A 24,137-nucleotide genomic window follows, 5' to 3' on the forward strand; every position below is an offset into this window, starting at 1 on the left:
GAACAAATACTATATTTGCTTAGCAGAGTTTCTGTGTGTTGCTACTAGAGTAATTTTTCTTTTCATGTAGTTAAAACATTCTTAATGAGCTAGAGGTGTTTTGGTTTAAATCCTTGTGTTTTGCTCTGGTTTTCCTTACAGCTGCAGTTGGGAAGGGTGACTCGGGTACAGAAGCACCGGAAGATCCTGAGGGCAGCAAGAGACTTGGCACTAGATACCCTTATAATTGAGTATCGAGGGAAGGTTATGTTACGACAGCAGTTCGAGGTCAATGGGCATTTCTTCAAAAAGTAAGAGTCCTGTGAAGTGGTTAGTGTGAGAGCATCATGGCATGGAGAGACTAGTGTCTCTATGGGATAATGCACACTTGCAGGGACCCTTAATGCACCCTTGTCAACTGTGCCCTCCATATCAATGTACACAACCTCCGCTCGGTGCTTGGCTGCTGGAGGTGCATAAGCGTTCAGAGCAATGGCACGCATGGGAAGCAGTGCTTCCGGTGAAGTGAGGGATACCTGTTGTAAGTGCCACAGGAACTGGGTATTTTGGAATTGAGATGTTCTGTTGCTTCTGCAGGCCATATCCCTTTGTGCTGTTCTACTCCAAGTTCAATGGCGTTGAAATGTGCGTTGATGCCCGCACCTTTGGTAACGATGCCAGATTCATCCGGCGCTCCTGCACTCCAAATGCAGAGGTAAATTCCCTCTTCACCATCACCGTAACTGCAAATGCAAATTTTGCACAGGCTTAGCACATTCCTTTTTTATTAATGTTCAAACTTTAAGTGGAGTAAATGGGGTAAATTCTCTGCACCTCTCACGTGCTGGATGAGAAAGTCTGGGAACATGAGTTTTTTTCTTGGAAAGGAAAAGATTTCTCTTGTGGCTTTCCTCTGGCTCCAGGATGATAGTGTAAGCAGGTGGTAGTAGCTAGAAGTAGAAAAGCACAGGGTGAGACGAGCAGTGAACCAGGCTTTTCTCTATGGAGAATTTAGGATAATTATTCAGGGAATAGATAAGAGCTAATTTGCAGAAAGAGGCTTCCCTCTTGGAAGCAAAGTGCAACTTGTGGAGATGTTAGTTTCTCTCTACTTTGTTCAACAAGGTTCGTCATGTGATTGCTGATGGGATGATCCACCTGTGTATCTATGCTGTTGCCACCATTGCCAAGGACACAGAGGTTACCATCGCCTTTGACTATGAGTACAACATCTGGTGAGTCCTTCACCTCACCCAGGAGCTCTCCACTACCCTCCTGGACTGGACATCTTCCTCCAGCCCTTTCCTCGCATTCTACATTTTGCTCCGTTTTCTACTGAGTTGCATTTTCCGGCTATTCTGTCCAGTTCTGCTGGCATATTCTACAATAGAGGCCCTAAGGTAGCCTGCTGTCCTTGCTTTGGCACCTGGTGAGATGTTTAGTAGGAGATGCATTGAATGTCTCTGTACAAGGGTTGAGAAATGAAGAGTGACACAAATTATGTTTGTGTTTTGGAGCAGCAGCTATAAAGTGGACTGTGCGTGTCACAAGGGGAACCGGAATTGCCCTGTGCAGAAACGTAGCCCAAATGCTGCAGAACACCTACCTCCACCTGTTTTAGGCACACTGATGGGGGCAGAAACACGCCGGCGGAAAGCCCGGCGGAAGGAGCTCGAAATGGAACAGCATGGCATTGCATCAGATGAGAACAGCAGTCAACAAACAGAGGAAGTTCCTGAGGCACCCGCAGCGGTCAGTGACAATGAGGTAAAACCCTTGACACTTCGGTGTACCTCTTCTTATCGTACAGTGATGTGGAACCTGACCCGACATAGCACTATGATCTTCAGAGCAGAAACTGCAGCAGGCCTTGAGCTTCCTATGGTAGTTGTGATAACTTTAAAACAGTACTGGATTTGGAGCTTGGTTTTATAGAACAATTTTTTTTATATATAATTTGACATGCTGAGTCTGAGCTTCTCTTTCAGGTAGCAGAGAAGGAGGAGAAACAAGAAGAGGAGAAAGAGGAGCCTGTAGATGAACAGGGGGCCTTGGTCCACAGCCGACGGGCAAGTACCTTTCTCAGTCTGAGTATCATCCCCCTTAGGACTTGCTTCATGCAGTAACCAGCAGGTCCAGTCGGTTGGCTATTTCACTTGCTTCAACACAAATTCCAACCCAGTGTTCTTCAATAACTTGATTTTAATAAGCCTCAAAAAACAAACCAACCAACACCTAGGCTGACTCCACAGGATTCATGTTAGTGTACTGAGGATTAGAAGGTGTATGACAGATTTGTCTCCTGATTGAAAGGTATAACTGTTACTTTCAGGGCTATTCTATAGTCCATATCATACCATTAACATGACAGTCAGCACCAGATTCAAATAAGGTGATTGCACCCTTTTATGTTCCTGCAGTCCTTCCTTATTGCCAGTACAAGAATTTATAGAGCCATATAGTCATACAATCGTTTGGGTTAGCAGGGACATTTCAAGGTCATCTAATCCAGCTTCCCTGCAGTGAGCAGGAATATCCTTAACTGGATTACATGATGAACCAGAACCTGATTTTTCTTAAATCTTGGCCCTTTTTGCTGAGTTAGGTTTGTTAATGCATCTGTTCTCTGTGCTGGTTCATAAACATGTTGCCACATGTCAGAGTTAAGAAGAGTAGACCATTACCAGCAGTACTGGCTCAAGTCAACATCATTTGTGAAATCTTAAGTATGAAATCCCTTTTTGCTCCCAAATTGTTTTTGTCTTAATCAGTCTTCTTGATAAAAATAATTTTTAGTGCTTTCTCAGCCTTCTTCTCTATTGAGTAGAACTCTATTTTTTCTTGTACTTCTTGTGGCACCTGGGGTTGCTCCCTGGGTTAAAATATTTTATGTGTGGGATTGGACTTAGTTCGTGAGTTTATTTTTTAAAGAATAAAATTAAAACCCAAAACAAGACAAAAAATGAAACAGACCAAACAAACCAACAACTTTCCCCCCTGACCCCCCCCCAAAATAAAACAACCAACCAACTAACAAAATAACAAAGAAACCAAACACCCAAGGAAGTAAAAAAGAAAAAGTGCTTCCATCCTTCTACCAGCCAGTAAATTTATTGGAGTTAGAAGTTCCCTGGTTTGGTTTGTTCACCAAATACTTTAATCTTTCTCTAATCAGAGATAGGATCACATAAATTTCCTGCAAATGGTTTAAAAGTTAAGATAGTGCAGCAAATTGCTGAGCCAAGGGCCATCCAGCAGAGAGATCCTTGGATTATCTGATGGTTGGTTTTTTTTAGAACAGATAAGATAAAGCAGTCAAAGCAGTCATCCATCAGACTGGCCTTAAGCTTGAGGGAAAGACTTCATTTCAGTGCAGTGAAGCTGATCTCCTTGTGGGACAGTATAGTTCAAGAAGACTAAGTGAAGTGTTAGTTTCCCGTGCGCCTGTAAGCCCTGTTCCTGTACCTTGCACCAGTTAATCTCCTTTAATGAGATTCAGTTTTCTATACTTGTGTCACAGTCCCCATCAGTGGACACGTGATGGTTGGTGTGCTGTGATCTCAAAGTGCAAAAAAATTAAGGCATCAAGGGGAGTTTGCTTCAATCAAACAATGAAACTTCGTTGTTTTGCCCATAAAGCGGCGTGCAGTGGGTAGAAAGGATGACAGCAAAAGGAAAAAAGTGAGGAGAGGAGAGAGACTGGTAGGTAGCTACCACCCTTGGTCCAAAGGCAGCCCTGTGGTCCTGGGTCCAGGCAGTGTCTTGCTGGTCCTCTTTAGTGGGGAAAGCTTCCAAAGTTTGGTTGCTAAGAAGCCTTCTTTTACGCTTGGCAACACACCCTGCCCGTGGATCTCTGCCAGTCTCTGCCTGATCTCAAGTGAGGCTTCCACACATGCACAGGGAGGAGTGCCCAAGGCATGGTCTGCCCTGGAGGCGGGTAGCTTTTGACCAAGAGGTGTGTCTTCATATTACAATGATGTTACAGTGAGCAAAGTTCATCTGAAGTTCACAGTTTCCTCATCGATGCTGAGGCAGCAGTCAGTGATGGATCTTCCTGGACAGCCAGGGTGCGGCTCCTTGGTAACGGAGAACAGCAGGGTGCATTTCGTACCATGCAGTCCTCCCTCCCGGAATGTTTGCACCTCTGTGCTCAGGAATTCCATTCTTGGATCAGTAACTGCTCCTCAGGCAGGCTGCTGCAGACTCATACCAAGATACTGGCCTAAATTTCAGGGTACCTTTATTCTCCTGATGACAAAGTTGAGACAATACTGTTCTTCAGCTGACTCTTAGAATTTGGCATCAGGTAAATCCCTGTATCTGTAGTTTTTCCAGCTTCTAACTTCTTGTGTGTACTGAATATTTTTGATCAGAGAATTGTAAAGGCCAGGCTGCCAGTATTGAGTACTGCTATCTGCATCGAGGTACTTCCTTCTCCAGGACAAGCCTCAGAAAGCACTTGAACCTCCACTTGTTAAAATTCACTTGATTCTGCCTGGTTTTTGCCAGTCACTGAAGCATTATTGTACTGGGCCTTTTATATGCATCGTTACCATTCATTTCTTTCCTAGATAGGTGGTAAGATTTCCTGTCCTTTCTGTTTAGCTATTCTCTCATGTTCTGTTTTTCTTATCCACTATATAAGCTGCGTAGACAAGGGCTTTTATTTTTGAGCTGGGTCATCTCCTGACATCAGGGAAGGAATCTGGATCATTTCAGTCAGTTCATGTGGCGTGTTACACTTGCTGCAAATTACTGATTTACTTACTTCTCTTGCCTCTGGCTTCTGTTTGCTTCTAATGTTTTGTCATTAGCAAGTAGCTCTATTTGTTTCCAAGCCATCTCTTCACTCTATTTATTCTTTCTTAGGGTTTTTAGCTCTTCAAAATTATGCATTTCCTTGTGGCTATTTTATAAATATAACTCAATAGTATCTAAGTGGTCCTATTTAAGAACAAAGTCTATTTCTTCTGGTTACTCTGTGAACACATGATTATGTTGTTATTCTGGGAAATTTGCCATGTTGAAAAATGCAAATATCTGAAAAGAACTGCTTCTCTTTGTCCCCTTTCTATCTCTTGTCATTGCCGTTTGGCAGTTGTTCTCCTTCCTGCTCTGCATCCCATATCTGTTCTTTCCTCCTCTTCTTCATGTGTGTGATTTGCTGTGCTAACTTGAATTTACTCTTTATGTTGTAGACCCGGGAAGACAGGAAGGTGGAAGCCATCATGCACATGTTTGAAAACCTGGAAAAGAGAAAGAGGAGACGAGAGCAACCCTTAGACCGTAACAGCACTGATGCTGAAAACAACGTCAATTCTGATGCTCCTGAGGTGGAGGAAGTAAAAACAGAGACTCCAGAAACCGAAGATGGAAGTTTAGCACCGAGTGCTGCTGCTCCAAATGTTTCTAACAACAACAGCAGTACTGGGGTGAACACACGTCGGTCTTCACAAGCCGCGGTAAGATGAAGACAGGACTGTTTGATTGCTTATACCAAGCATATCTGATCATAAGATCATTCGGGTTGGGAGGAGCTTGATGGATCTCTAATCAGTTCTGTGCCAGGCAGGGTGAGCTCTCAGGACAGACCAGATTGGCCAGGATTTGCCTAGTCTTGTCTTGAGTACCTCCCAAGGATGGAGATGGCACAGCCCTCTTCCAGTTCATGACTGTTCTCATGGTGAAAATACTTTGCCTTGTATCTGGTCTGAACCTTTCATTTCAGTGCACATTGATGCACCACTGCATCTCCTTGGTGACTTCAGTCTGGATGTAGGAAGACTGCTCTTAGGTCACCTAAGTCTTCTCTTCTCTGGACTGTCCGAGCCCAGCTCCTTCACCAAGTGGACCTCTTCTGTACTGGTGTGATCTTAATTTGGATGCATAGCTACAGTGATTGAGGAACTATTTTTGCCTTTTATTTGTTTCTTTGGCTCAATCTACTTTGGGTGCATGTGTTCCCATTATACAGCAGAGCTCAGGTACTTACCTGGAATGGTACATCAGCTCGGATCAGGAGTAAGAACAGTTACTTTGAGACAAGTGGCAAGTTTCATACTGCTGCTTTCTTCCTTAAGACCAATGTTCAGGTTGACCCCTTTAGGAACGCGTCAGGCAAAACGGTTATGTGCCAGTGTTGTAGAAGGGTCTCCAAAGCCATCTTGGGAGCCAGTACAAGCAGAGTCCAACCAGACTTTGAGTCAGGTAGTGTCAATAAATAAATCTCAATCCTTGATCCCATATGCAGAGAAAAAGAATCCTCTTAAAGGTGCTCAGACTAATGACAGTTCATATTGCAGGAGGCTGTCCCTGAAAAGGCAGTAACTAAACCAGCTCCAGCAAAACCCTCCAGACCCCGACCAAAAAGTCGCTTCTCTCGATACCGGACCAGCTCAGCACAAAGACTGAGAAGGCAGAAACAAGCCAATTCCCAGCAAGCTGAACTTGCACAGGCTGTCCCAGAGGAAGGGAGCACTGCCAACTTGGTAACCGCAACAGATGTCAGCAACGTAGAAGGTCCAGGAGAAGGCAGACAGTTGACAGGATCTGACCCAACTGCTATCCTGACTGCGGGATCTCAGTCTAATCGAGCTGCAGTGAAGTACCCCAAGACTAAAAAGGTAAATATGATCAAGTCTTCAAACTGGAGAGAGGAAAAAGAGGTTTTGTGTGGCCTTTGGGGAAAAAGTTGGCTCAGGGAAAACAATTCTTCAAAATACTTGGAATGATGTGATTTCATATTTACTGTATTGTTTGCTCTGTAGTGGCTAAGAGCCCTCTTTGCGAGTCAGAATCTGACTGCTCAGCCCTGCACACACACAAATCAGAACAAGAAATCAGCTGATCTTTACAGCAAGTCTGTGTAGACCCTGGATACCAAAAGGTGGTATCCAGGCGCAGCAGAAAGGGTTTCACTTTTTGGGTATGGCAAAGAACCTAGAAAGAGGCAAATTACACAACTTTGGGGGGGGGGTGTCAGAAATTGCTCCCAGCTTGAGGGGCCCAGGGAGAGAAGGGTTGAAGGGACTTGGCAATATAAGGAACTGGATAATTTCTTATATTCCAGGCTGAGCCCCAGGTGAGGGAAGCAAAAAGCAAATGCTTCAGTACTGGTGTGGGGGGCAATGAGGGGTTTGGGAGATGGCTAGAAAAGGCCATGAAGGCCAAAAGCTGGTTTTGTTCCTGCAGCAGAGCAAGATACTAACAGAAAAAGGGGGAGAGCTGGTGTGTTTAGATCTATGCACAGTAAGGTATCAAAAGCTTTTGGCAGCAGTGTGCAAAAGTGGTTGTTACTACTCTGATGGGTTGCTGGCATTTAAAAACTAGATGCTGATAGTTTAGGAGAAAGCATTGGATTTGGAGCCTAAAAGAAAAGGTGTTTATTAGAAAAGGCTTCCTACATACAACCTCAAGTTTTTTGGGTTAGGAACTGGCTGGAGGGCCGAGCCCAGAGAGTGGTGGGGAATCCAGCTGGCGGCCAGTCACCAGTGGCGTCCCCCAGGGATCAGTGCTGGGCCCCATCCTCTTTAACATCTTCATTGACGATATGGATGAGGGGGTTGAGTCAGTCATCAGCAAGTTTGCAGATGACACCAAGTTGGGAACGGATGTTAGTCAGTTAGAGGGTAGAAAGGCTCTGCAGAGGGACCTCGACCGACTGGACAGATGGGCAGAGTCCAATGGGATGGCATTTAACAAGTCCAAGTGCTGGGTGCTGCACTTTGGCCACAGCAACCCCATGCAGAGGTACAGGCTGGGGTCAGAGTGGCTGAGAGCTCCCAAACAGAGAGGGACCTGGGGGTGCTGATTGACAGCTGCCTAAACATGAGCCAGCAGTGTGCCCAGGTGGCCAAGAGGGCCAATGGCATCCTGGCCTGTATTAGGAATAGTGTGGCGAGCAGGGAAGTCATTGTGCCCCTGTACTCTGCATTGGTTAGGCCACACCTTGAGTACTGTGTCCAGTTCTGGGCCCCTCAGTTTAAGGAGGACATTGAGACACTAGAATGTGTCCAGAGAAGGGCAACAAGGCTGGTGAGAGGCCTTGAGCACAAGCCCTGTGAGGAGAGGCTGAGGGAGCTGGGATTGTTTAGCCTGGAGAAGAGAAGGATCAGAGGTGACCTCATTGCCCTCTACAACTACCTGAAAGGTGGTTGTAGACAGGAGGGGGTTGGTCTCTTCTCCCAGGCAACCAGCACCAGAACAAGGGGACACAGTCTCAAGCTGTGCCAGGGGAGGTTTAGACTCGAGGTGAGGAAAAAGTTCTTCACTGAGCGAGTCATTCGTCATTGGAATGGGCTGCCCAGGGAGGTGGTGGAGTCACCGTCCCTGGAGGTGTTCAAGGGGAGATTGGACGTGGCACTTGGTGCCATGGTCTAGTTGTGGGGTCTGTTGGGACAGGTTGGACTTGATGATCCTTGGGGTCTCTTCCAGCCTTGGTTATACTGTGATACTGTGATACATATTCTCAGTGTCTTAGGAGCAAGGAGAAAAATACTCTCAACCAAGAAAGTTGTCTTAAATGGAGCAGCATAGAGGTGTAGTAAGACTTCCTTTAAAAAAAAAACACAAACACAGCAAAACCACCTTGATGCAACCAGGGTATTGCATCTTGTGAAGGAGTGAAGTAAAACAAAGGTTCTTTGTTAGTTTATACCAGCAGGAGAACAGAAAAAGTGGAGTTGTCAAGTAGTAAAGATTAGTTGGAATGTAAACCTAGACTGACATAAAAAGGTGTTCCATGTGGGAATAGGTGGCAGTATCCTTTGGGGATAGGGTGGGGTGGCAGGCTGGGGCCTGCTTGTTTAGGACAAGGCAGAAAAAGTTAACTTTCAGCTTAGAATTGAAGACCAGGAGGGAATGTGACTGTGGACCCTAATGTACAAACTGGAAAAAACTTGTAAGGGAAAGGAGGAAAAATTGCAGGAGCTAGCAGGCAGCTGCCACATTACTGGGTATGAATTAGCTGTTACCACATTTTGGCTTGCATCTGGAAACTAGTTTTGAACAAGATGATCAGGTTTTGGGAGAACCTTCTAGTAAGATGAGTGAAGCATAAAATTGGGCTATTTCTGTTAAACTGGATTACCTGTGTTTTGTGTCTGCAACGTGTGAGAACTGGGGTTGACACAAGGTTCCTTCCTGTTGAGAGGAGGAGGGAGGGTTTAGCAGGCATGCTGACAGTAGCATTGCTGCCCCTTTTTGTGTCAGACTGCCTGCCTTCTCCATCTGTGCTAGCTGCATTGACATGCATGTTCTCTCCTTCAGTATCTAGTTACAGAATGGCTGAATGACAAGGCAGAGAAGCAGGAGTGCCCTATTGAGTGCCCTCTGCGCATTACAACAGACCCAACAGTTCTGGCGACTACCCTAAATATGCTGCCAGGCCTCATCCACTCCCCACTGATTTGTACCACACCTAAACACTACATTCGCTTTGGTTCACCCTTCAACCCTGAGAGACGTCGAAGGCCCTTTCTGTTGGATGGAATGTACAGCTCCTGTAAAAAGGTACGTTTGCCAGTGTCTTACTTGCAGGGGTTATATACTCCCCAAGATTTTACTGGCACCCTTGTAAAGTTGTGGTGTCCTCTTTGAGCCTATTTCCATGTACTGCTGCTGAGCTGGCCTTGCCTGGCATGTTGGTGTAGGCTCTGGGCTATTGCAGCTGACCTTCTCCTAGCCAGTCTTCACGCTTGCCGTTACCACAGCAGAACAGCTGTTCTGTGCCTCTCCTCTTAGAAACATAGACCTTCAAATCTGCAGTGGCTATTTATTATCCAGCATGTGTGATTCAAGGAGAGTTGATTGTTGCCCTTAGGATGTTTTATGTTGCTACTTTCATGTCAGAGGACACTTAGCATTGTGGGGATAGGACAGTGTTGCAAAAGACCTCAAGAATACAGTGCCTCCCTCAGGATCCATTGTCTTTGGAGAGCCTTTGTTTAACAAAGCTTGGAGTTTTCCTGTTCACGACTGCAACCCCCACAGCTGGCTGTTTGGGATCATAGACTATGTACAACAGATACTTGTGACTGTGCAGGAAGCCTGAACTGAGTCCAGCTGAGGGCTTTGTTTCTCCAGCGATGGTATGTGGCCAGTAAATGCTATCACTTTACCCATCCAGAGGGAAACAGTAATTGGGGTTAGTTTTCTTAGTCAGATTTCTGTCAGAATCCATCTTGCCTATGGCCTGTGAGCTTTGCTCAGAGGCTCTTACAGTTTCTCTGTTATTACTTGAGAACAGTTTATCCAAATCCTTTCTGATCTTCCAGTCTTGGTATCTTTCAAAGTCAGGTACCATGTCCTCATTTCTTTGCCTTCCTTTGAGGGCATTTTTTTCAGAGAGGTGCTTTGGAGTTTAGAATTTCCACCTTCAATCAATTTGTTGTCCTGCCCTAACAGGCACCTACAAAAAGAAGCTAAGATCTTTCTTGGGCATTTCCTTCATACGTAAAGCTCTTGATTGTTCTATGTACTCAAGAGTAAAATTGACTTTGTTTCTGTGCCTGGACTGTCTCTCCACGCATCATGTAAGCTGAGACATGCAAAGTTCAAGCTACTTCTGTGAACCTTAACATAATCTTTGAGGCTCAGAGAAGAGAGAAGCATCCAGAGCAAAACTGGCAGAGCTACCGAGTTCTCTGCTTGGTGCATTTGCTGTGCAGTTATCCTGCAAACTCACAATTTGGTAAAACCTGTTGTGGAGTAAGTCTCCAGTGCTATGCTATGCTTGGCTGTTTCCTAGTCATAGGGTAACTTACTGCTGGGAAGGGGATGGACTAGTCCTGCTATGGGTGACTTCCATTTAGTCTACATCTTCCCTGAAGATGAGCATCCAAACCTGCATATTGTGCTGCAGCCAAGATATTTTCTAAGCAGAACGTTGCTCTGGTAGTCTACTCATTTTGTGCATTCCTGTCTGACAACTGAGTGTTCTTTGACAGGTTGATTTAGGCTTATTTTCAGTTTGGGATTTACTGTATCTATTAGAGTAATCCATTAGTTTTCTAACCTGTAATTTCAGCAGTGATTGTTTCTGTCTGTATATGGTACATTGTTCTGGCCTGTGCTGAGCTGTGTCTTGGTTTTCCTCCTGTATTTCCCAGTTTAGTAGGAAAACACTGAGTGCTGTTTTCTAGCACGTTCTTGTTTGTCCCAGGTTGACATCATCTGAAGACTTAAGTGCATTGCCTGTTCCATTACCTAAATAATTAATAAAATACTCAAAGCTTCTGTAACAGATGTTACAGAAAGTAACTTAGTAAATTTCTCTATTTTGAAAGGAAATAATCGTTAACTGTTCTAGTAAGGCCTTTCATCCACTTTGCAGGAGTTCCACAGCTTTTTCATGGGAAATGCTTGGTGGCATTCAGTGTTTGTGTCAGAGTCTGGAGATGCAGAAAAAGTCTGCTTTGCATATTCAGGAATGCTTAGAAAACTGTCCCAGGGAAGAACTCCTTTTCAACCAGCTGAGGGCTAGAAATGGTCCAGAACTTGATGACATTGCTCTCTCAAGACCTGATGTCTTGTCTCCTTCTGACTACACAGTCAGGAATGATGATTTATGAAGGTTGTTGAAATAGTCATCTATTTTCTTGGATTGTCAGCAGGCCTCTTCCTTGATCTACTGAGAACGATGCCAGAGAACCTCAGCTGGTGATCTCGGTTTGCATCCAAAGCATGCCGATGTCTGAACTTCACAAGGAAACTGAACTGTTAACCTGCTCCTGTTAATCATGCATTGTGCAGTGACTTGGCTGTCAGATCAAATGCTGCATTTGAGGCAGCAGTGCTCCAGACCGGCACTTCTCACTTTTCCTGGTGGCCGCAGTGGAATCCACCAAGTTATATTTGAACAGAGAAGAAGCATCTGCAGTACAGTAGTGAGAGCCTTCAAAATAGATCCTGTCACCTGCTCTTCATCCTCACGTTGTTTGACTTGGAGTGCAAAGGCCACTAAATTTCTAATGCACTTTGGTGGTAGCTTTGAGGACTTATAGGACATATACATGTATCTCTAACAGGATACATGTTGCTGGCATGCAGGTGAATTGTGGATTACTGAAAGGTAAATGTGATTTTAAACCTCTCTGGAAGAAGAGAAGTCTGGTGCAGTGAGTCCCTTGGGTGAACTACAGCAATGCAAATTACTCATGTTTTTTTCAGCAGTGTGCTGTTATTTTGCTGACTCACCTGGGTGTTCTTTCTTATATTGGAGCAGTTATTCTTTACAGTAAGAGTAAGCAGAGGTTTCTTGCCTGCCATCAAGATTCAGGGCTAGCACGTCCACTGCAGCAGCTGGTTGGCTGAGACTTCAATTCATGTTCATTTGTGTGAGATGGGAAACATTCTTTATTGTCCATGCTCAGAAGACCACTGTGAATTTTATCTCTCCTATTAGGAGCTAAAGAAAACATTTGCCTTTATTATTCTCTTCTTGGTTTAGCCCCCTGAAAAACCACTACTTGCATTTTATCAGATTTCTTTTCTCTCTTTGTCTCTGGCAGCAAGCACAGTCCTGCAGGAATCGTTGTGTGATTAAACTCAGCCATTTCTCTGCTGGAGCAGTTAGAGCAATATCTGTGTTAAGCTGTAATACACCTTAGTGGAGCAGGGGGACAGTGTGATTGTGCTTCCTGGCAGGAAACAGCTTTTTTTTTTTAACCAAAATTGGGAGGTTAAGATAATTCACTATATTTATCTCCCTTTTAATTAACAGTGCTTTTAATAGGTTGTAGCTGGCAGAGTTTTGCATTTTATCTATTTATAATTTGCTCTTATCTTTGTGTTACTGCTGAAGATTGCTGATCCCTAGAATACATCTCATCAAGAGCACATAGTCAGCCTCATCACAGTAGGTGGTAGACTCAGTGCTAACAGCTGTGTTCTAACGGGTTCCTGCCTGAGAGCACGCGAAGGAGGTAATATCAGTGTTCTGAGCAGTCTGCCCTGCTGCACAGAAGTGTAGGAGTCTGAGTGCATCCTGCAAGACTACATAGAAAGTACTGGAGGGGTTGGATGTTCATGCATTCTCATTCTGTTTCAGCGCTGGATCAAACAAGCCCTGGAAGAGGGCATGACTCAGACCTCACCAGCTCCGCCAGAGAACAGAACCCAATGTCTATACCAAAGTAACGAGAACAGCAGTTCTTCCAGCATCTGCAAAGATGACACAGGTAAGTGCTCAGCACCGTCAGGCCAGAGTGGGCACTTGACTGAAACCGGGGAAGCTGCTGAACAGCAAAGTCAGGATGACATCTTAATGTGTGCTGCTGCTCGGTGGCAGGTGAGAATGTCACTCTGCCACTCCGTCAGATGCCTGCAGACCCATTCCGGCTTAAGCCTGTGTAAGGTTTCTCAGTATTTTCCTGTGAAAAAGATAATCACCTGCTTCATCAACCTCAGTGCTGTATGATCATTTTTTCCAATAGAGGAGAGTTTTAAAAAGGCACAGTGTCATCTCTATTCAGCATGATGGTGTCAGATGGACAACAAAGTACCTCCTGACTCTAGGAAGATATAGCAGAGTCTCACAGGCACGTGTGTAATAAGCATATGATTAAGTCTCAAAGATGGAGAAACTAAAATCTGTGAGTAAAGCAGCAGAATGGTTAAATATTGTGTCTGAATCTTTCTACAGTGAAAAAGGGTGAGGATTTGTGCAGTCAGGCATTAGTTTTCCAAGGACAACAAACAGGAAGCTAGACAAGAGAAAAATAATATGGAATTGATTATTGAAAGGTTAGATGAATAGAAAGTGAGCAGAATACTGGAACCAATAAATGCACCTCCCTGAGCCAAAACCCAAAGAAGCAAACAACTGAACTACAGAATTTACTGTATCCCTTTATTTTTTTTTGATTAAAAAAACCCCAGGCAAACAACAACAACCCAAAAAAGACTCCAAAGCTAAGCATCAAAGAAGGATATTGTTTTGATTAGGGGCAGGCCTGAGGAGAAGACATTAATCCTTTGTGGGAGTGAAATATGTTTGGGGTGTATTGGAGTAACCTGCAGGGAACTATTTGATTCAGATAATGATAAGTGAGCTGCCTGTGGCAGGTTTGTGACAGTGACATGTCTTCTGACCCCTTTCCTCCAGTCCCCTCTCCTCCCTTCCTGTCTTCCTTTCTCCATGTTCCCTCTTGGGCTTAGTTCTAGCAGAAATATTTCTTCTCCTTGTTCACTGTATGTTTTCTGATTATATATTGTTCTGAGTATCTATGTGTGTCTCAAGACTGATATGGAAGTACTTCAGAGGTGTTTAACTTCTAGGAATCTTTTGTAGTCACACTGGAGGCTTAAGGGCTTTCTTTGGGCTGGGAGTAGGGGCAGGGAGGCAGCGTGTGGTCTGCACATGGTTAATGGATAAAGTTAATGGTTCAGCCCTGTTCTCAGCTCTGTTTGTTTTTCAGACTTGCTGAGTCCCTTGAAGAAATGGAAATCTCGCTACTTGATGGAGCAGAACGTTAAGAAGTTGCTGAGGCCACTGTCTCCTGTCACTCCTCCACCACCCACCTCTTCAGTTCCTGGCTCAGCAAGCCCACAGCTGGCTACCCCATGCTCGTCGCTGCCAGGAGAGGAGGAGAGTCGCAACGGTTACGGCGTGATGTTCTCACCCATTCCTTCTCTGGCTGCTAGTCGCTGCAATACTCCACTACAGTTCGAGGTAAACCTAGGTGGGGACTGGGAGTGCTACAAACAGATCAGCTAGAATATTTGCAGGAGATGTGGCAGTAGGGACACCTTCCTGATTTGAATTTGTGGCTGTGTTCCTGAGCATCGTCACCGTGTCAGACTCGAGAGCACTGCAATCTTTCTCCTCTTGTCCTGGCCAAATCTCCTGCTCTGCTAAATGTCAAACCTTGCTGCAGACCAGCCTCCCCTCGATTCATAGCTATCAGTAACATTAATCTGGTTCTTTTCTCTCTTTCTGCACAAGAGCTTCTAAATTTTGCATGCTTCTCAGTGCTTTTTAGTCATGTCTTCCACTTCAGATCTCTGTGTCAATGTGACTTCCAGTGTCTGCTTCTTCCAAAGAGTGCAGCAGTGCTCCACTCTGTGTGGCTGCTCTTGTGCCTGTGAATAGGAATCATGCTGTTTGCAGGTTCAGTTTTATTTTCTGGTATTGCCTATTTTCATTTTAAAAGATGGAACTCCTCAGCCAGCTGCTCACACTCTGCCAGTTCAAACCATTCTTAAAAGTTGAACAGGACAGACTGCTCCATGGTAGGGACTGGTGTGCAGGAATCCTTCATCTGCTTTGCAAAAGGGCAAGCAGTCCTTTGAGATATTTTTAGCATAGTGTGCTTTTGATTATTTTCTTTGAAAGCCCTTTCTTGTCAGCTGAGAGGCAGATCTGTAGAGGTTAGCAGGGAAGATCGTGGAGCACTGAGGAGAGAGATGAAAGTCTTGGGCACAGAGCTTGATTGTAAAAGATCCTTATGTTTGCTGTGGTTGAGATGGCAGATCAGGGCAGTGTTGCCATGGACCTCCACAGTCTAGTCACTGATTTTCTGTCTTACCTTAGTGGTAGTCATCTTCTGTTGCCAGCTATAAGACACGGGAAGCCTGGGTTTCACTGGGCATCTCTACCTTACATTCTCCTTTAATATATTTCTTTTCTCCTTGAAAGGAGTCTAAATAGCTCAGCAAACTACAGACTTCTTTGATCCAAGTTTTGTATTTCCCTCAGTGCAGCCCATTCATGATATCACTATTTTAATGGCATGTCTGTTTCATGTAGTTAGTGCCAGTTCTAACTTGAATGGATACATCTCCACACATACAAAGCTTTTTATGTCATTCTAGTGGCACTGTGGGTAAGAGAATAAAAGAAAGATTCTTCCATCACAGTATAACCAAGGCTGGAAGAGACCCCAAGGATCATCAAGTCCAACCTGTCCCAACAGACCCCACAACTAGACCATGGCACCAAGTGCCACGTCCAATCTCCCCTTGAACACCTCCAGGGACGGCGACTCCACCACCTCCCTGGGCAGCCCATTCCAATGACGAATGACTCGCTCAGTGAAGAACTTTTTCCTCACCTCGAGTCTAAACCTCCCCTGGCACAGCTTGAGACTGTGTCCCCTTGTTCTGGTGCTGGTTGCCTGGGAGAAGAGACCAACCCCTTCCTGGCCACAACCACCTTTCAGGTAGTTGTAGAGGGCAATGAGGTCACCTCTGATCCTTCTCTTCTCCAGGCTAAACAATCCCAGCTCCCTCAGCCTCTCCTCATAGGGCTTGTGCTCAAGGCCTCTCACCAGCCTTGTTGCCCTTCTCTGGAAGGGCAGCTTCACCAGCTTCCTCAGGCAAGCAGAAGATGCTGCTTGGCACCTTGGCTTGCTGTGGAATACATTTTTGAAAGCTGTGCTTTTCAAGAAATGCTGCCAATTTCTTTCCCAGCTGCTGTCTGAAGAGCTTGTATCAGAAGGTTCTGAAGCTCCGGTTGGTTGAGTTTTTACAACAGACTTGAGTTTTTTCTAACTCAGTTTAGATCAGAACCAAATTGGAGGGGGCTTAGCTCCTCTGATATGCACAGAAGTGACTAGCAGTGTGAGGGCACAAATCTCTTTTTTCTGTGGGGCTTGTCAGAAGCTTTTTTAGCTAAGAAGTTTTGGCAATTTAGTTTTCTGAGTGTTCCTGTTTCGCAGGGGACGGTGACTCCTGCCATATTTCTCTGGTGGCAGCATACCTCTGGGAACCTTCTTTCCTTTCCAGTACTATTTTAGGCCTACTCACTAGCATGAAAAGGAAAGTGCTTGGGAAGGAGGCCTTAACTGCCTTCCACTGATAGCTGCTCAGATGATGCGTTACAGCATTACATAAAGCTGTCCATTCACATCTGTTGACTTCAGGTGGGAAGGTGGCCTACAGTGGATTAAAGGAGACAGTTTTGTTTTCTAGTATAGTATAATGTCTGTGAAAGTTCACTGTAGTGTTTGCAGGGGGGTTCTTCATTTGCCTTTCGGGCTTTCCATCTTTCCCATGTTCTCAGACTAAATGCCATAAGTGGCTTTCTCTATATTCCATGGTGCAAACTCTTACCTGACAGCATCAGAAATATAAAGAATAAGATGCTGCTGTTCTTACCATTTTTGTGCTGTGTTTTGGCTACTAAGTTAGAGCATGGAACACAGTAACCTAGTCCTGTCTCTGCTTCCAGGAAGCTTCAGAAACCAGTTGACTGATGGAGTTGTCCATCTAGGCTGGGGTCAGTTCCTGGGGTAGTCTTTGTTTAGAATAGCCATTGCTAACCTCTGTGCTTGTGTTTTAATTGATTTTATTTTGCTTCTGGACTTTTTAAGTAGATGAATAACAAGATGCTTTTCCCTCCTCTAGAACGTGTCCTCCCCTGAGAGTTCCCCTGCGCATAGGCCTGAGTCCGTGTCACCTGAGGTAGTTATCACACCATCTCGATGGCATTTCAGAGTGTGTGTGTGTGTGTGTTTGAGGTCATGGTGGGAGGGAAGGAATGAGAAGTACAGAGGTGAGTGCAAGTAAGGGTGGAGTATGAGCCACAGTAAGGCTGAGGTTAGTTTTCAGGATTATCACAAGAAAGGAAACAAATTGAAGACTGGAATTGATTTTTCACTTGTTGACACTGGTGGGAAATAGGCAATGTGAAGACTTGGTGTCTCAGCTACTGTGGTGAAGGCAAGAGAGACCCTGGAAATACCATAATCACCTCCAGCCCTGGCCCAGCAGATAGGTGGTGTCTGGTATTTACTCAGTAGCAGCAAAATGACTGCTGGGGAAGGGAAAGCATTCACTACTAGTTTGGACTTAGGAGGACACAGTGGTGTACCTGATCTTCAACCTCGATTTATCCCCTCTTCACTTACAGACTTGCAATATTGAGATGCCAGAAAGGAGTATTTTGGTTACCTACTGATGTGTTGTGCAATATGAGATGAAGTACCTTGCTCAGAGGCTGTTTCATAGCAGAAAATATACCCTTGTGTCCAATGTGGCAGATAACTTTGAGCTGTGATACAGAAGACACTTTCTCAGTGGCAGCAGTAGGGCAGAGCTGGTGCTGCTGTCTTTTTCCCTAAGCACTATAGTCCTGCAAAGAGGATGAAATCTTGTCAGTTATGCTCATTGTTTGAGATCCTGATATATTAATGTGGTGGAGAAGATGATTATGCTGTTGCCCTGGAGGGTTTTTGGCACTTCAAATAGATAAATGGATATACTCTTGTGTCAGTGCCTAGTGCTCCAGAAACTGACAGTGCAAAGATAATGCCATTATGGTTTTGTTAGAGAATGTAAAATGTAGAAATGCAATAGAAATTAAATGAATGTACTATTGTTAGAGATTTTGGAAGCTCACAATAAATGAAAACAAGTGGCTTGGAGATCCTGGGCATTTTATTGTTTGGAAGTTAGAAGTGGCTGACTTGAGACAGTCGAGAATTTGGCTAATAAATGAGCAAACAGACAGCAGATCTTTTCTGTCCTCATAATGAACCTAGCTAGTATGATGTGTTAAGATCAACTTTGGGACATATGAGGCAATTGAAAATGCTGGGTTTTCTTCACAGATTGCCTGGGGATAGTGCTGAGCCTTACACTCTCGCTGCAGCATGACTGCTGAAGGAGAAAGGGCATCTCATGCTGCACAGCTCAGTCATTCACCTGTAGAATGAGCAAGACAGTGCAGGAAAAGACTAAAGGGGTAATCAGAAAGGAACTGGAAAGAATTAAGCCAGCATTGTACAGAGTGATTTCTGACTTAAGTTTCTCTCCCCAATCTTGCCTCATCCTCTTCCTGAATTCCCACCCTCCTATATCCTTCTTGGATTTTCCAGCTCTGCCTCCGATCGGACCTGGATTCCAGTGCAAACGCCTGCTCAGAACGGCCGTCGCTGCTCAGCTTTGGATCCTCTGATTTGGCTCCACAACCCTCCATAAACTCTAATTCAGAGATGAACTTCCCAGGGAAAAGTGGGGAAGCACAGATGCTGCTACGAAGCTCTGATCAGGCTTTTCGGACAGAGTTTAATTTAATGTATGCCTTCTCCCCACTGAACGCTATGCCACGTGTGGACGGGTTGTTGCGGGGATCTGCTCCTTCGGGAGAGAGGAAGCCAACAAATTCGGAAGCAGGATGTTGCAGCTCTCCTGCTGAAGGGTATTTCAGCAGACATGAGTCAGGGCTGCTCAAAGAGACAGTGCATGGATCCATGTCTCCCTGCAGTGAGAGAGCTTGTGAAGGTGTCAGATCTGCTCCCCAGAATCCACCACAAAGGAAGAAGGCAAGTATTGCTGTAAAAGAAACTCTCGGGTTGCAGGAACGCGAGTGGGAGCCAAAAGCACCATGGGAAAGGCTTACAGGCAGAACAGAGAGAGCAGAGTACAGCTAAAATACAGTCTGGGCAAGTAATCCAGGCATTCATTACCTAGATGAAAGCAAACTGAAAGTTGTTAAGATAGAGTGAGATACCCTTTTGGCAAGATTTTGATGTGAGAGGTGGAAGAAAAAGACCACAATGGAAATACCTCTTCTAGGAGCACAGAAAGGAGAGCATGGTGCTGGCAGCTTTAATAAACAGTTTTTAAACTGAGACAAGACTCAGAGCAGTAACACAATGCAGCTGTACTAGTTGGTGGAGGTGTTATTTATTAGGATGATAAATACTAGGAGAGAGGGTTTAATGTTTCAAAAGGAAACGTGGGCTTTTGGTCAGAATATATTAGAACGTTGCCATTAATACAGAAACATCATAACACTGAAGAAAAGTAGATGCAGGTTGTTGCTTAGGTTGTGGCTCTTGGAAACTAAAACCACAGGAATATTGTTTAAAGCAAGCAAATGTGTATTGGTTTCTAATAACAGGCCAGGGACCCACTAAAACTTGAGTGAAGTGACGTGGGGCTTTGCTACGATAAAAGTGGGCACTCACGGGACAGATGAACACACGCTGCTGTAAATGTGCCTTTTGTTTTGTATTTGTATGACATGTATGGTAACTCAGATCATCTGCATAGTCTCTAGCTAGATGGAATTTCTTATTTCCATTCCATTTTTGGATGGTTTTGCTGCCTTTCCTTTGGTTTTCCTTCATACGTTGAGTTACTTTGGGAAATACCCTGTTCAATATGTTAAGCATTGTAAAGCCTTCTGTACAGGCATTGAGTCAAAGCTGACACATTCTTCAGCAGAGCTGCCTTTTGTGAGTCCTTTATGGCTCTGTGCTTTGTAATAACTCTAAGGGGAAGGCACACTGAAAGGTAAGTGTGTGGTTTTGGTTCTGCTGTCCCTGTGTTACAAGGCTGCATTATCTGGGACTTTTTGGTGTGAGTCTTTGACAAATCTCAGACTGCTTTGCACAAAATACACCCTAATGTTGCTAGAAGTAGTTTGTTTAAGTGGGAGTGCTGGAAGCTTGTGCTACTACCACAGCAGCAACCTGCTCTGAGCAGGTTAAAACTCTGTGCAAGGCTTTCCCAAGTTTTTAGCATTAACAGGGCTAAACTTGTACAAGTGAACAGAACTCTTGGAAGGCAGCAGTTCTGTGAAGAAGGCTCTTACTGTGTTTTGGTTACTGTGTACAGGTGCTGGCAGACATTATACATCATGTCACAAACCAGGAGGAGTGAGTGAAGGGTGTTGAGAAGGAGCAAGGTGTAGAGGCTCCATGCTTGATGATGCAAGCATCTACTGAAGCAATGTGAAATCCCAAATTGCTAGAGGAGCAGGCTAGCTGGATATTTCTGCCAAAGTTTTGGTCATAAAAAGTGAAATGTGGGTGAGCATGGACGTGGGATGAGTGGTCCAAATTTGTAACACTTAGCTCTTTTTCTAGCGTGCCTACAGATTCAGGAAGATGTTATAATTCTGGTATACCTTCTAAAGTTTCATCTGCAAACCCAGGGAAAGAGATCTTTCAAATGGTGTGTAGATGTGTTCCTCTCTCTGGCCTAGTCCACAGCAGTCCTGGCTCATGGCTGTATCTTTCCCTCCAGGTGTCTCTACTAGAATACCGCAAGCGGAAGCAGGAAGCCAAGGAGGGCGGCGACTCGGTGCGCTGTGCAGGGACTCCTACCCGACAGGGCAGCACCAGTTCAGTGACTGACACTGATGGCAACAGCCTGTCGGGCTCCGTAGTACGAACCCCATCCTCCCCACAAAGTGGCTTCTCCCCTTCTCATCCTTCCCTGCCTCATGTAGAGGACATCAGCCCACCAGACTCGAGGGGTGCTAGTTCCTCAACATCACTCAGCAAATCCCAGGAGAACATCAGCAGTAGGTGGTGAGTGTTGTCCTTCCAAGCAAGCCCGAGATTGCTCCACAGAGAAGAACCAAACTCTCTAGGGAGTATCTCCATAACAATAAATGCAGTTGGATGGATTCATTCAGGTCTCTTGGCATTGTTCTCTTGTTTCATTGTTAAACAACCATGAAGGATACCAGCAAACTTTTCAGCTTGCCATTTAGTTCTTGGTTTGGGTATCAAAAATCTTGTCTTGAAAGAAAAGATGTTAAAAGAGTTTTCTCTCTCTTCAATCAGTTTTCTTTTAAAGTCTCAGGTGTAAAGGTCTTACTCTACTGATGATAATTGAATCCAGGTCTTTTCTTACTGAATCTCCACTCTTTTTGGACATGAGTGGTACTAAGTCAACCCCTGTTCAGAAGAAAAGCTAACAGAGCCCTCTGCATTTGGGAAGCTGGGACAGTGAAACAGCTCCAGCTTTCCTAACGCCTTGCACATGTGGCTTGAAGAGCAGTTACCAGACTGCAGTCAGTGGCTTGCCAAATGCATGGGAAAACCACACCTTTATTGTGTTACTATGAGAAGGTTTGATGAGGGGAAAGGCTGGTCTGCAAAAGCTGCTAAGCTCAATAATAATGTCTACTCCAAAAAGTTAAGTGCTGCAGCACTGAAATGCAAAGAATTGTGTTCTAGTAGCAATGCAGTGTTGTTAGCATGTTCTGCTGGTTGGAGCTGTGTAGTGCACTGGCTCTGCTATTTGGTTTTCAGGTTCTGTTCATGCTCACCACAGGCAAAAAGAGGTGCCTCTTAGTGTAGATTCTCCACAGGCAGCTGTGTCACTGTTGATGTAATGGCAGGGGAATGGCAAGAGAAGAGATCCTCAGAAGTGCTGAAGGCAGTGAGAGGTGTGAAATCTATGTTGCAAGTGCTTGAGAGACATTGTATTGGATGCATGTGCAGGAGTAGCAAGTTCTGTTCCCTTTTTCATCACTCTTCAAGCAGAGGTTAGTAGAAATAACTCGTCTTGTACCTCTCTGGCAGCACTCTTGCCTACCAGATGACCTTCTGCCAGATGCCGCAGACTGGCCGCAGCTGAGGCAGTCAGCTGGTGATTAGTTTACAATCATTATTTTGTAATCAAAACATTACTCTGTGCAAGCATTAATATCCCGTGCCCTTCTCCTCCTGTTGCACTCCCTTCTGCCTGTAAAAGGATGAAAGAAAAACCTAGCTGAACAAAACAGCTGGTTTGGGGTGAGGTGTCAGTGTGGCAGCCTCGCTCTAGTACCGTGGTTTATATTCTGTGAGCTTCGTCTGCTGCTCCTCAGCAGGTGCTCTGGCTGCAGTTTCTCACCTGGTTTCCTGAGTAAGTATTGTGTGGGAATAAAAACCATGCTGTTATGGGACACTGGATCTAAAGTTGAAACCATGCTGATAGTTTTTGAAATGGGATTAAGCAGATGTGCTGCCTTTTCAAGTCTTGTTCTTCTGAGTTTTAATGGGCAAGGCTACCCAACGGAGTCACCTTCTACTTTTAAAAGCTGTGCTAGAAACTGCATGTTACTGAGCTAAAGCTGTGACCCATTTTCATCTTTAACTCTGAGCACTTAACATTTCAGGTACATTTCCAGACAGTCACAATAATACAAGTTTAGGAACAGGAGGAAGCAGTGGGAATTACAATGACGTGCCTTGATTTTTAGAGCTGTCCAGATTTTTGCTAAATTCTGCAATAATTGCCAGTAGCTTTCATTGAAAAAAAAATCAAGTTTCTGTCTCTTTCAGTTGCCAAGATACAGCCATCACAATGTAAACAGATGTGCTGCTGCCCAGTAAACCCAGCCTTGCAGAAAACTGTCTCCAGCAAAACAATAGCAGCAGCGAAGGTGTGAATTCACCCCCTCACCCCATTCACCTCCATGAGGTGTGATCTCTGGCACCTTCTCCCTTCTGCTTTAGTGAGGGGTGAACTTCTTAATACTTTTTTTTGTGTGTTTGTTTAAGGCCAATGTAAAGCAGAGTTTTCAGTACATCTTTAAAGAGAAAACAAATGCAGAAGAGTGTAAAGAATTGTTGGTGTTAATCTGCATGCTTTACACGGTTTGCAGTGTGTTTAATATTATACTAAATATTTAAATTCAGGCATTTTTAAGGTGCATTTTCTTCAGTGTCTAGGGTAAAGGCATTGTGAATTCCTCTTCCAGGGGCTACTATCTTACAGGTTAAAAACAAGTGTTTGTAAAGACATTTGGATGGTCCTGTGCATGGTAGATTGAATATTGGCCCAAAGGGTCTGAGGTTTGTCTGTGGCTGTTTTTATTCTACAGGCATTGGGAAAGCCACTTTCCCTCTTTTCCACCCTCAGACCAGACACTTGTAGTGTATAATGGAACAAGATCTAGCACCAGTCTTGAGCAGAACGCTTTCACATTACAAAACCCAGGTCAAAGTAGCATTAATTCTCTTCTCTTCTAATGGACAAAATGGCCAAGCTAGCTCTGCTTCAGGAATGTTTCATTATCTGACTGTGCTGTATTACCATAAAGGTATTATTGGGTTTGCTTCTTTTTAGTCTTGGAAAAAAAGTAATTATGTAAAACATCTGCATCTAATCTTAAAACAATACCAGGATTTTCAAAATGCTGTTGAATCTCTAAACAGTTTTTCTGGGAGAAGGTGTCCTGTGATCTACTGAACTGGATATTTATACCATATTTTTGATAAGAGTAAAGATTCATTTTTCTGAGGGCAGTGCTATCATGGTAACCAGTGGCTGGCAGCCTGAAATCCCACAAGAGGTTTCTTTACATTGCAAAAGCAGTGCAGAATTTTATTCCTCATCTGTCTAGAGAGCTGGTGGTCTCTGAGCCCTCCCTTCTGTAGTAATGGTTTGCATCTGCACCAACATGATACCGGTAAATGTAAGCAGAGGCT

The 24,137-nt window shown here is 44.5% G+C and overlaps 1 protein-coding gene across 1 annotated transcript in view; it reads left to right on the forward strand.

Moving 5' to 3' along the window:
• Nucleotides 1–24,137, forward strand: part of SETD5 (SET domain containing 5) — a 70,347-nt gene that overhangs the window by 39,586 nt on the left and 6,624 nt on the right. The window contains exons 9-20 of the mRNA XM_054180262.1: nucleotides 142–290; nucleotides 577–694; nucleotides 1,105–1,214; nucleotides 1,500–1,746; nucleotides 1,968–2,048; nucleotides 5,178–5,441; nucleotides 6,282–6,602; nucleotides 9,247–9,489; nucleotides 13,028–13,157; nucleotides 14,397–14,650; nucleotides 18,798–19,244; nucleotides 20,956–21,242. Of these exons, the coding sequence (XP_054036237.1) occupies nucleotides 142–290; nucleotides 577–694; nucleotides 1,105–1,214; nucleotides 1,500–1,746; nucleotides 1,968–2,048; nucleotides 5,178–5,441; nucleotides 6,282–6,602; nucleotides 9,247–9,489; nucleotides 13,028–13,157; nucleotides 14,397–14,650; nucleotides 18,798–19,244; nucleotides 20,956–21,242 (2,651 nt within the window). The remainder of the gene's footprint in view (nucleotides 1–141; nucleotides 291–576; nucleotides 695–1,104; nucleotides 1,215–1,499; nucleotides 1,747–1,967; nucleotides 2,049–5,177; nucleotides 5,442–6,281; nucleotides 6,603–9,246; nucleotides 9,490–13,027; nucleotides 13,158–14,396; nucleotides 14,651–18,797; nucleotides 19,245–20,955; nucleotides 21,243–24,137) is intronic.

The sequence above is a fragment of the Dryobates pubescens genome, chromosome 1, assembly GCF_014839835.1.
Source record: "Dryobates pubescens isolate bDryPub1 chromosome 1, bDryPub1.pri, whole genome shotgun sequence".
Taxonomy (NCBI): domain Eukaryota; kingdom Metazoa; phylum Chordata; class Aves; order Piciformes; family Picidae; genus Dryobates; species Dryobates pubescens.